The 12,892-nt window shown below is 37.0% G+C and overlaps 1 protein-coding gene across 1 annotated transcript; it reads left to right on the top strand.

Annotated features, from left to right (window-relative positions):
* Positions 1 to 981: 981 nt before the first annotated feature.
* LOC129952007 (uncharacterized) lies at positions 982 to 1,679 on the top strand. Its single transcript, XM_056064419.1, has 2 exons — positions 982 to 1,091; positions 1,149 to 1,679. The coding sequence occupies exons 1-2, from the start codon at positions 993 to 995 to the stop codon at positions 1,389 to 1,391; spliced, it is 342 nt and encodes a 113-aa protein (XP_055920394.1). The 5' UTR covers positions 982 to 992; the 3' UTR covers positions 1,392 to 1,679.
* Positions 1,680 to 12,892: the final 11,213 nt, after the last annotated feature.

Genomic DNA, 12,892 nt, shown 5'->3' with positions numbered 1-12,892 from the left:
GGAGTTCATGCAGAGAAGTTGGGTATCTCTTACAACACCTTTTGCCGTAGCTGTAGTGACCAAAGAGAAAGTGAAACGATAATCCATTCCTCTGCAAATGTCCTGCTTTGGCAAACACTAGAATGAAATACTTTGGAAAAGCATTCTTTCAAGAACTCGATGGGCTATCTGAGACAAAGATTAGAGACCTGATCTTTTTTCTCAATGCGACAAAATGGCTCTAGCATAATCGCTATGAAGCTTCTCTATCAATCTATCCCTTTCAATCAAAGGTCAAACGAGTTTTTGGTATCAAAACGGCGCATTACAGCGCTAATTGGATCTCAGGCTAGGTTGCCTTGAAAGTTTTAGCATAACGTTGTTAAACCGTTCGTAGTCTTCAGTTCATTTGGTATCGGGAGAATGTACCTACATATTGTTTTTATGTAAAAGTCTTACAACTGTAGCATTACAAATTTCTTAGAAACTTAACGTTTTTAGTAAGGTTGTTTTTATACCATTCAGTGTTCCGCCGCTTGCTCGTCCTTTTGTATGTGTCTTAACTGACGCATTCGAAACCAATTTAAATCCATTGAAGTATTTTAAAAATTCATCTAAGTTTTCACTTGGTACATGTGTTTAATAGAGAAAGAATATATCAAATTCTTTAACATAATTAAAACAATCTAAAAATAAAAGTTTATTATATTCTAAAATCTTAAAAGTACATAAAGAAAGTGAGCTGACGACATTACAATTTCAATTTTGTGTGTTTTAAAGTTCTTTAAGAAACGGCTAATTGAAAAATGAGTCGCTTTGAGGAATACAAATTTTTGAATACTTGTTACCACTTCTGAAAACAGATAAAACATAAACAAGCTGGAAAGATAAAAATTAAAATAATTTTGTACTTTATTTAAGTTTTTAATAAAATTGAATTTGGCTTAAAACTACTTAAGTCATTTCACCTTTTGATAACATTTATTGTTTTCATTGTTTTCAGTAGCTTGATAATGGTTTATTCAGGACAAAGGATTATTACTGGCCTTACACTAGTGGTTCTACTTTTGGTGTTGGCTGCCGAAGGAAGGCCGCAGTACTATGAAACAAATGTAAATATTTCAATAAACCAAATTCTTAGACATTTAGAATAACCTGTTTTTTTTTAGGAAATTGACCATATTCCACCTGGACAGACTTTCAATCCATTTTACGCGTATCAAGTCCTTAATCGGTATCCTGATAGTCAAAATGAAAAGTTAAGATTCTTCTTGGAAGCCCAGCAGGATCCCAAGGACGATGTACTTTCAGGAGGAGCCGGAGACAATCTAATACGGGAACCTATGAGCAAACGGCAAGCAGTACGATATAGACAGTGCTACTTCAATCCCATATCGTGCTTCAGAAAATAAATATATTTAATGTTTTTCCAAAGTATATAAGATCCCTTTTATCTCAGTGTCTAGTGTAAAGTAATTTCTTGATTATTATTATTTCTGATTTGTAACTTTTGAAGTGTATCAGACATATATGTATAAATATTTTAATTATAACAGGATACAAAATTTAATCAAACCATATTGTCAAATTGAAATTAAGACTCATGCTATATCTTAACAATTAATTGAATAATAAATAACTGTGCATATCAAGATTTTAGTCAGCAAAAATTAATTTAGAATTCATAACAATTAAATATTCATTTTGCTTTTTATTTATGCTATGTAGCTTCATTTTTTGTCTTTTTTTTTTTAAATATTACTTAATTTATTTTGATTGGTGGATTTAAAAACAATAAACCTTATGAGAATTAAAAGCATTCTAAAATTCAAATCATTCCTTTTTATCAGATTGTACTAAATTTTATCTTAAGATTGCTATAATTTAATGCCAACACACGGTAATGAGAAACTTCAAGAACAATAATAATCTCAATTTTGAAATGTAGCAACGTAAAATTAAAAGCATATCGTCGTTGGGAAATAATATTCAAAATAATTCTTTTTTAAAACTATATGGTCAAAATTTGTTAATTTTGTGTGTCCATTATTCGTTTGTCTTTATTTTAATTATTTTTGAAAATTAAAACTTTTTTGATTTACTTACAATATATTAGAGTAGAGCGCCAAATTTTATTCGTTTTTCATTTTCGAATAACATACAAAAATTGCATTAATACTTAAACAACCAATACAAATAAATTTGCCCTACCTGGTCCCAACAGTCCGTTAGAACTAGGGCCTAGTGACTTACAACTCTCAACCATTCCTGCATGCGATCACTGTTGTCAGTGATGGAAGGCATCTAACGTTTTAAGTCGAATAGTAACGTCTAATTTGAGAAAGCATTTTCATGACAATAATTATTCTTGGAGAATTTGTCAATTTCTCACAAGAGGCAGCACCTGTGAAAAAAAAAAATTTAGATGGCACAGGCAGAGATTGAACCCAAGACCTCTGGCATGACAATCCAACGCACTTTTTTTTTTTTTTTCAAATTCATTTTTATTTATTCAATCTTAAACCTATCTTAAAGCTAGACAAAAATTCATAAAACTAGCCTAATTATCCATAACTTACAACTAACTTAATGGTCCCATACGGACACTCTAAGCTAAACTATAACACTAATTACTAATGCCTTTCGGCCTTAAGATCTATTTTACTTCAATTTAAATTTTATTTGTTTTGTTTTTATTAGAACATTTTGAAAAAAAAACTAATATCAATAACCTTTTTTATTTATTTTTACTTACAAACTACTTAAAATAAGGTCCTTAAATAAAACTTAAAAACTAACTTAAACTACCTATTCTACCTATAAACTACTTAAAACTAGAACAACCACAGCAGCAAATCTAACTATCTAACATTTTTGTTTTTCATATTTCGTTGTCTTCGTCTGACGTGGTAGATTAACGGAACTGTCAATCTATCCTGTATCAGACCGCATCTATCTAAAAAGAGGAATGCCTCTGGGGGAATGAAGCCGCTCAAGCGTGCACTCTCAAAATACTCGTCGTTCGGATAGAACGCCCCGAAAATTAAATTGTTGGTCGAAGACATAGCTCTTCCAATGTGACCTCGAACGAGTTTTATCACGAAATTGTCAATTCTGTTGATTCGAGCCCCGTTGTATAGGACCTCGTTGGAAAAGTAATGCACATAAGAAGATTCGGCTGTTCGATATAAGCCGGTACAGCGTCGTAAACACTGCCGCTCGAACACACGAAACTTCTCCATCTGGGAAGGGGCAACGTTGAACCACACAGGACAACCATAAACGATCATTGGCCGTATGAGGGCCATGTAGCAAATTACCTTCACTCTGGGGTCAAGCCGACTGCTAAAAAACAGCCGTTTCGTCAGAGCGAAGGCTCCTCTGGCCCTGGTCAGAGCAGCATTTATATGTCTGTCGAAATATAAATACTGATCTAACCAGATACCGAGGTACTTCACTACACTTTTGCTCGCTAATGGCTGACCGTGAAGATCAACGATGACCATCTTGCGCCAATTCTTGCACATATCCCTCGTGGCCCTAGCCAACGGAGTCCGGAACAGAATTGTCTCCGACTTGTGGACATTTATTTTCAGTTTCCACTCGTCGCAATATCGCTGAATCTTGTCGAAATCACGCTGCAAGAGAATTCTAATAACCTCAACCTTTCGGGCCGTTCTGTACACAATTAGATCGTCGGCGTACGCAATTGTCTTTGTAAGACTACCTATCAGATCGCTGGTGTAAATGCTGAAGAGAATCGGCGAATTCACCACTCCCTGTTGAAGACCATTTTTAATTGAGAATGTTGTGGTAGAAGTTACATTGCCACTTTTGACAACAAACTTTCTACCGTTAAGCATATCATAAAGTATATACAACAAGGGCTTGCTTATGCCAAGCCTGCTCAGTTTTAGGTAAAGACCCTCTAACCATACGGTGTCAAAGGCCTTTTCCAAATCAACCAGAACAGCACCTGTGCATTGTTGTTTTGATTTATTCCATTGGATATCAGAAACGAGTTTAGACGCAGCATGAATTGTGTCATGACCCGCCTTGAACCCGAACTGTTTATCCGGAATTATTTTGTTGTCCGCAGCCCACTTAGTCAGAGCCCTATTAATGATTTTTTCGAAAACTTTGCTGATGCTCGGAAGAAGACTTATCGACCGAAGATTTGACGGGTTGAAGTTGTCTTTTCCCTTTTTCGGGAGAGGATGAACCACAGGGGCCTTCCAATGCACTGGATAATATGCATTATTCAGTGCATTGTTGAAGAGTGTGGTGTAAATGTCAATTGCTTCCGTCGGTAAATGTCTCAGTACAACGTTGGATATACCATCGACACCTGCTGACTTTTTGTTTTTTATTGAATTGAAGATGAGCTGAAGCTCAACCTTCGTCACTAACAAGGGACTTGGTCCCGTTTGCTCGGCGATTATGGCATTTGCCAAGGAATCGTCATTGAACCGCATGAAACCGCGGTTCTCAGATCGCCATTGTGTCATATCATTTCGAAGGTAAAAGTGATTAAGTAGGGCTCTGTTTTCCAGGTCGTGGTTGGGGCGAATGCTAACATTCACCTTGTACACTTTCTGGAAAGCAGCTCCCACCGCCTCCACTTTTTCCTTCGGATCTTCAATTATATAAAAGACATCGTCAAAGATGGCTTCTTCTGGATCTATTTGCGCTGTCATGAGTACGTCTCTGTTTTCTTCGGTTCTTTGAAGTTTCAGACTCGGAAGGTCATTGTCGTTCTTTTTTCTGAATATCTTGTTGATTTTAGTGAACATACTAGGGTCGCTCCAATTAACTGACCGGATCTTGCGGTCCCAGTACTTGTTAATTGATAGCCTGTAGTTCTCCTTAATCAACAGATTGACATTTTTCATTGACGACTTCAGTGTCCTAACCTCCAAGTCGTGTGGGTCTGTAAGTCGTCTGTACAAGTTTTTGAGTCTTGTCAGTAAGCCACTCTTGTGCTTTCGCAGTGCGTCAATTGTCGCGTTTCTGTAAGCGTCCATTTGGTCCCGTTCTCTGTACTTTGGGATTGTCCGTTCCATCGTTCGTTTAATTGTTTCGTCCATCTGTTGTAAGTGTTGGTCAATTTCTGTATTTGTCAGGTTTCTGTTGTTTGGTGGGGCTATGTCACTCGAACGAAGTTCTCTCGCTAAGGCGTTGGTGAAACGAGGCCAACGCATCTTACTGTAATTGTAAGAGTGCGTTGCAACGTATTTTTCCAATTCCACGCGTTCGTTCGGAATCTGCATTACAGCAGCCAGTCCGCAGTGATCACTGTCGTACTCGACTGTCTGTAAGCAGTTTCGAGGGTGATTACCCACTTTGTCTGTAACTGTCAGTCTGGTGTCGTACAACAAAAGATCCAGAAAGGAGCCGCTTCTGGGATACGATGGCTTTTCAGTAGCCAGCAGGTCGACGCCATATTCAACGCTGTAAAGATTCATCAAATTAAAAAGATGGTTACCTCTGGGATTACTATGTTGATTTCCCCAATCTTTATGTTTTGCGTTCAAACCACCGGCCAAGATGAAATAGTTTTCTTCCAAGCTCAGTTTCAGTTCCCTAAAAAGAATCTCGAGTTCTGAAGCAAAGTAAGTAACCTGCGGAGCTCCAGCCGCATAAGCCGGTGGCTTAGCTTAGTTTCGCTAGCCATAAATACATCGTTACTGTAGTCTGTCAACAATTGGAACATATTGGCTCTTCGTTCAATCCTATTCAGTGAATTTACATTCACAGCTAGGACTTTTAGGCGCGTCTCCAGCAGCGCGCCCATTATTGTCTAAATTGCGCCAGGCCAGGCAACAAAGAGTAGAGATGATCTACCCTTTTGCCTTGCTCCTTATCTGACTTTGCAGTCCTGTTAGTTGACCTTGAATGGTCAACAACAAGGCTACAATGTCAGGCTGCACCTCTGGTGCCTTAGGCACAGGGGCCTTGGGGCAACCGTTGGTGGAGCCTGTCTCGTGTTCCCATTCCCTGACACCATTTAGGCGTAGGAAAATTTGGGATCCACGAATTTTTGTATTGGAGCCTGTCGAACTGTTCGACTTATTTCGGCTTTTTGACTGGCCTGTTTCTGTTTCATTTCCTGGAACTTAGGGCAACCCCTATAGTTAGCCGGGTGCCCTTATTTTCCACAAAGGACACACTTGAGCAGGGTCAAATCCTCAACCCGCTCATTCCCCAGCTTACATTCTCCTACTTTGTGGGTTTCTCCGCACCTGACACAACGCAACTGCATATTGCAGTTGGCATTGGCATGGCCAAACCTCTGGCAGTTAGTACATTGTAAAATGCCGTCGTGCCTTTTTAATGTATCCCAGCGTGCAGTTTGATAGTCGAGAGATGTGATTTTCTTCACACTATTAAAACTGCTTTGGGGCGATAATGTTACCAGGAACATTAGCAGCCTATAACCCCCTCGCCTGGACTTCACCGTAGTGAAAGGCTTGACCCCGATAAAATCGAGATCGCACTAACTAACATGACACGGGTACTCCACATTTAAGCTATAAGCACTATATAAAAACATTCTTATCATAAAACATATAAGTCCTACTTTTTTCTTACGATGAGGGGTTGTCAAGTTCATTAAAATGACTCGATGAGCACACCATTTAAAATATTTTCTATTCAGTTATAAAATAAGATTGGTAAATATTTTCTACTCAAGAAAGATATTGTGATCAATATGTCATCTATCTAAGATCGATCAGCAGCATCGAAAAACTTCATACATCGGAATAAAATTTGTAAAGCCCGAAAGAGCAACCTGAAGTTCTCAAAATTGAAGACAATTTTTTGAGAAATTATTATATAGAATACAGCAAAAAAAGAAAAAATATCAGACGAAACCAAATCTCTTATTTATAGAAGCAAAACCTTAAGAACAAAACCACAACTACTTAACCAAACAAAATAGAACTTGGCGAAATCAAAGAAACTATAAGATCTATAATTACGAAAGGTACATATTCGTGAATTTAATGAAAACATTTTAAAAAATACAATAATTAGAAAAAAATCAATTAAAAAGGCAAAACTATACTTGAATAATAAACAAGAATGACGGAATATCATCAGAAATAGTGTAAATATGTATATACGAAATAGTGCATATGAAACAAATCGCTGAACAATGAAAAGGAACAACGATAACATTAATACACTAAAAAGGAAATAAGGAAATGTTTCGACAATTTTCAAGCATTACTTTTCTCCACAGTGCTTCACAGCTTTTTAAAAAACGCTTTACACGACCATCAAAGAAGACTTTAGAAACAAGCAACCAAGAGAACAAACTTGATTTAGAGAATGATTTTCAACAGAAAAATGCAATGAATTAAGACTACTGGTTTATTTTCTTTTTATTGAGTTTAAAAAGCTATTGACTCCCTTGAACACAAACTTATATAGACATCCCTGAAAAATATAAACCCAAATATAGTAGACACATTTAAAAACATATTTAAAAATAACACTAAGAATAAAAACAGAGATTATATAACTCAAGTTTAATATAACACGAGGAGTTAGATAAAGAGATCCTTTCACCACCTTTATTTATTTCAGTTCTTGAAGACATTTTTCATAAAAATTACTGGAAGACAAACTATGGAAAAAGGATATGTGGATACGTTCTTAACAATTTAAAAATTGCAGACGATATATTTCTTATTTTTACAATATCTACAAAACATGTAGACGGACCTTAATACCTTGTGCAAAAATTATGGACTTCAAATAAAAAAATCGAAAACTTAAATCATCGCAAATCACAACAAAGATGATACAACGTTGGACGAAGGCAAAATTTAGCACTTAGATAATAACATATATTTGGGAAAGCTAAAATCATTTAAGGACCATCCTAAATAGTTGGGACTTCAAACAATAAACTTGAATGAAAAAACACTGGATATATTTGAGCAACAGGTCATTTACTTTCAATCAACAAACTGAGGAAATAAAAGCCTATAATAATAACAATATTAAAGTACAAAGTGAGATATCATCCCTAAACGAATATTTAAACCCCTACAAATCGAGAAGACTCAAGAGAAACGTGAACAGGATATGCCAAACCAACCGAAACCACTCAAGTAACGAAAGTAATGAACGAATTCCCGAAAGAGTCATAGATACACTAAGACAAAATCTTTCTGTGATGAAAACTAGGAGACAAAAATACAAAGCCTCTGAGAAAAGAAGAAAACAACATACTTACATACTTACTTACTTAAAGTGGCGCTACAGTCCTGCGTGAACTAGGGCCTCACCCAACAAACTTCTCCATCTAGCTCGGTCCCTAGCTACTCGTAGTTGTCTCCAGTTTCGCGTTCCAAGTTGGTGAGGTCACTTTCTATTTTCTTTGTTGCCAGTTAAAATTTGAACGACTGTAGTAGTTCCTAAACATCGATGATCTAGGTTCAGATTCATATCTTCCATACAGTACTCTTCCAAATTGTTCCAAAATTATTTTGTATTTTGACTCTAATAGGACGGGTTGTACGTTCATTGCTATTTCAAGATCAATCGCATATTAAAACAAGGCTCTCCAACTCTTCCAGAATAGATCCTTTTGCCTGGACACTACTTTGACTATGTAGTTCAAATGCATCTGTTGTGTATCCATTATCAGAGGAGGAGTTCCTGTTTCCAGATATAGCATATAATTCGAAGAGTTTCGTGGCAATCTGAAAATTCTTTTAAGGAAAAATCAAAAAAAATTTGTATTTCTTTAAAGGAAGAATAGCCTCTGCTATCGGGTAGTTTTTGATTGCAACTTTCTTGCCACGTTCTCCTTTAGCTTTAAGAATTAACTTGGCTACGAGGCTTAACATCATAAAAATTTAGCATCAAAAAATAGTTTGACCCATATTATATTATCAAAAATTGATTATGGTCTTGTTATATTTATATGGCAAATGTGCAATATCCTACATCCAACCAGTTCAATCAGCATATCACCCCGTAATCAGAGCCAGCTTCAAAGCTTTTAAGGCAAGTCCTTTAAGAAATATGTTAGCTGAGGGAGGTTTTTCGTCGATCACAAAACGAAAAGAAGTCCTTACATCAAGACTTGTAGGAAAATACTTGAATCCTATGACTCTCCAATTCTTTTGGACTCAACAAAAATCCTTAAACGCTTAAAGACACCAAAGAAACCATCAGCCCTCTAAATAACTTTAATGTATGCGAGAAAAATCGGCATTGAACCAAAAATTAAAAAAAAAAAAAGATGTCGAGTATAACCCTCCTTTATCAAAACGGCGCACTACAGCGCTAATTGGATCTCAGGCTAGGTTGCCTTGAGATCGCCATTTCTACCTATAACACTCCTTGGCTATGCCCGAAGGAATCCATCAACACTGCACTCGCTCTATTTAAAAAAGACTTAACTCCGAAAGAAGTATATCTGCAGCATTTTCATGAATGAATGAATCCTTTCATCAGAAATAATTGGAATATCCTCTTTACCGAGGGCTCAAAGTGTGAGGATGGTACCTCTTTCGCAGGAAGGTAACTCAAACAATAATCTAATTTCTTCAGAAAACCTACCACCATGCAAATCCAAGAAAAAAAAACAGTGATATGCACGGACATTCTTTCAAAACGTCAACAATCGATCATCCTACATCGGCAAAATCAGACACAACGTCATCAAACTTGGAAAAGCGATAAAGATTTTTTGGGCCCCAGGTCACATCATCGGTGTAAAAGGCACTGAGCACGCAGACAATGAAGCCAAAATAACCGCTAGGAACAGAAACTTAGCAATATCAAAATACAACCTACCAAAAACGATATTTTAAAATTGACTTCCTAAATTTTATACAGGGTGGGCCAAGAATTCGTTAACATTTAAATGTAACTTACCGCGCAAACTATTGCCGCGCGGGGTGCGGGCGTTGGTGGGGGCACTAGCTCGCTTCTTGAAAATTTAGTCGCAATGGATCGCTTCGCGGGTTGGCCCGCGAACTTCTCTGAGCAAGTTTCTGCCTCTGTTCGACGTGATCCAGATTTATCAACACGTAAACGTTCGGTTGAATTAGGATTATCCCTCACATCATTACGCCGTATTTTGAAATTAGATTTGAAATTACATCCATATAATATCCAGGTAGTGCAAGAACTAAACCAAATTTGGGTAAGTCATATGCCGAAACAATGTTAACTCGATTCAGTAATTTTGACAACATCTTATTCTCTGAAGAAGCCCATTTCCACCTAAATGGACATGTAAACAAACAGAATTGCCGTTATTGGAGCAGCTAAAATCCTAAAGCTAAACATGAGAGGCCACTTCACTCTCTTAAAGTAACTGTATGGGCTGCAATTTCAGCAAAAGGAATCATTGGACCTTACTTTTTTGAAGATTCTCGAGGCCGTTCAGTTACTGTTAATTCTATCGAGTATGTGAAAATGTTACGGGAGTTCTTAGCACCGATGGAATTTGCTGGCTATAATCGTAACACATGGTTTTAACAAGATGGAGCCACTTGTCACACATCGAAAAAGTCCTTGCCGATGGTCAAAGAAATGTTTCCGGTAAAGCTGACTTCCAGACGAGGTAACATCCCGTGGCCACCCAGAAGTCCAGATCTATCACCAGCAGACTTCTTTTTATGGGGTTATTTAAAAAATCGTGTCTACATTGATAAACTGAATACACTAGGTCAAATTAAAGAAAAAATCATCGAAGAGATGTCGGTGATCTCGCGGTCTCTTTGCAGAAGAGTATTCGAAAACTTCAGGACTCGCTTAGATCAGTGCAATAAGCGAAACGGTGGTCATTTAGACGATATAATTTAAAAAAAAAATTACAACTAATTAGCTTTCTCGTAAATAAACGATTTCTAAAATATGTTAAATGGTTTGTTTTATACGATTTTTTCAAATGTTAACTAATTCATGGCCCACCCTGTATAATCAAAAAATAATAGATTGGTTTCGTTATCATCACCACTATTCCTCTATCAACCAAAATTACAGCCCAGTTATCTACCCCACCTAAACGCTTGCAATCATGAACAAAAACTTCACCAGGAGGATTGGACACACCCAGCTCATCTACGGTCACCTACTCAACAAAGATCCTCCAGCAACAAAGAAGATCCAGCTAACCATCAACCATTTAACTACAGACTGCCCGAAAATTTAAGAAATTTGTAATAATTTTTTTAACTGTAATCTAAAAAATCTTCTTTTTGGTTCCTTCCGAACAAAACATACAAAATGTTTTAAAAATTTTAAAACTTTTAAATCTTTGTAGGAGTAAGTCAGGTCTATTACTCTTACTTACACCAACCGACTCCTGCAGCTGGCAAATTTAAAACATTATAACATCCAAACATACAACTTTAATCATTTTAGCTAGAAGCCCTGGTAGCTAATAGCTTTTGTACATTTATGTATAGTTCAATAAATAATAATAATAATAATTCTTTTCCTCCTCGTGGTTGCCCCTTGGGCAATGATTTATGTATCCCAATATAAATAAGTTAGCAAAACTTGCAAGGGCTTAGTTTCCTGACCCTTCAGGATAGGTTACGGAGATTAGCACTCTTCCTAACTGAACACCATCCCGCTACAGAAACCGAAATTACGCCTCGGATAATTAACGATAACTCGTTGACGACTTTTGGCTATTGTGCCCGGACTAAGATTGGTTTCCGGAATGTGAGGACGATTCTGCACGCAGAAAGTGAACGTCCGCACAATGCCAGATTCCTCCAATTAGAGAGAGAGAGAATTTATGCGGTACAGGATAAATATTTTCGGGTTAAGCGAAGTGCAATGGTTGGTATCGGGCAAATACAAGTCACCGACACGTAACACTGTACTGCTCTACTCTGGTAATGACCCAGGAAACGCTCGAGAAGCTGAAGTTGGGTTACTCCTCACAAAAACGGCAACCAGAAGCCTTATTTCGTGGGAGCCCCTTGGGGAAAGGCTTATCAAAGCTAGGTTTCAGAGTAGAGTACGATCCGTCACCATTATACAGTGTTACGCACCGACGTGACGGAGCTTGCATCTGATGAAGAGAAAGAATGCTTTTATAGTCAACTAGGATCAGCCTACAACAACATTTCCCTCGGAGTTCGAAGATCCAACTACAGTTCGAAGATCCAACGGAACAACAGAAGCCCCCAAATTCAACATCGCCAGACTAAAGGATCCCACGACCCGTCAACAATTTAGGGACCATAGTAAAGTATTGCTATTTTCTACCCAATGAGAAAGTCTGGAGTGTATAAGTCCAGCAAAACACTAAGGACAGGTATTAAGAAATAAAACTTCTCTGTAGTAGACGGCTCATTAAATGTGCCTTTTTTATGAATTGGAAAAATAATTGATTTTTTAAAAGCTTCGGGAACTAACCAACTTTCAAAGATTTGATTGAACTCATTTTTAAGTAAGATTATGAACTCCTTCGTTGCTTGTAGAACTCGAAGGTATACGATCTCCAGGGATTTTTTTACTTCCGGAATTGAAAATGGTACATTTAAAAACTTATTCAAAATAAGTGGTTCGGCGTAGCGTATTGCATCGAAGGTGAACTCGTTGTGATATTAAGGAGTCTGCTAAAATAGTCGCTTAAGCTTGATGTTGCAACGCTGCGGCAATGAGATTTGTATTTACATTTAACAGCTTGCCAGACTTGAACGGAACAGCGAGTGTTGTTGATGATTTCCATATTCGATTGATCGAGAACTGCTTTCTTATTATTTTATATACGTTTGAAATGTTTATTTGCTTCAGCATATAGTTTTTTTTTTAAATCATCAACTTTGTGCAACCAAAGAATCTTTAAGAACTTAAATGATTAATCTCTAGCTTTTATACATTCAATACGAACCGTTTTTTGCAAATAGGTTGTTTCCTAAGT

Source organism: Eupeodes corollae, chromosome 3, assembly GCF_945859685.1.
Source record: "Eupeodes corollae chromosome 3, idEupCoro1.1, whole genome shotgun sequence".
Lineage (NCBI taxonomy): Eukaryota > Metazoa > Arthropoda > Insecta > Diptera > Syrphidae > Eupeodes > Eupeodes corollae.
The sequence above is the reverse complement of the archived record's forward strand: the minus strand, read 5'-3'. Positions and strand labels throughout refer to the sequence as shown.

Bases quoted from the DNA above. Each gene is read 5' to 3' on its own strand.
- LOC129952007 (XM_056064419.1), top strand. From the start codon at position 993: ATGGTTTATTCAGGACAAAGGATTATTACTGGCCTTACACTAGTGGTT. The intron at 1,092-1,148 runs GTAAATATTTCA...GTTTTTTTTTAG, and splicing joins CGCAGTACTATGAAACAAAT to GAAATTGACCATATTCCACC.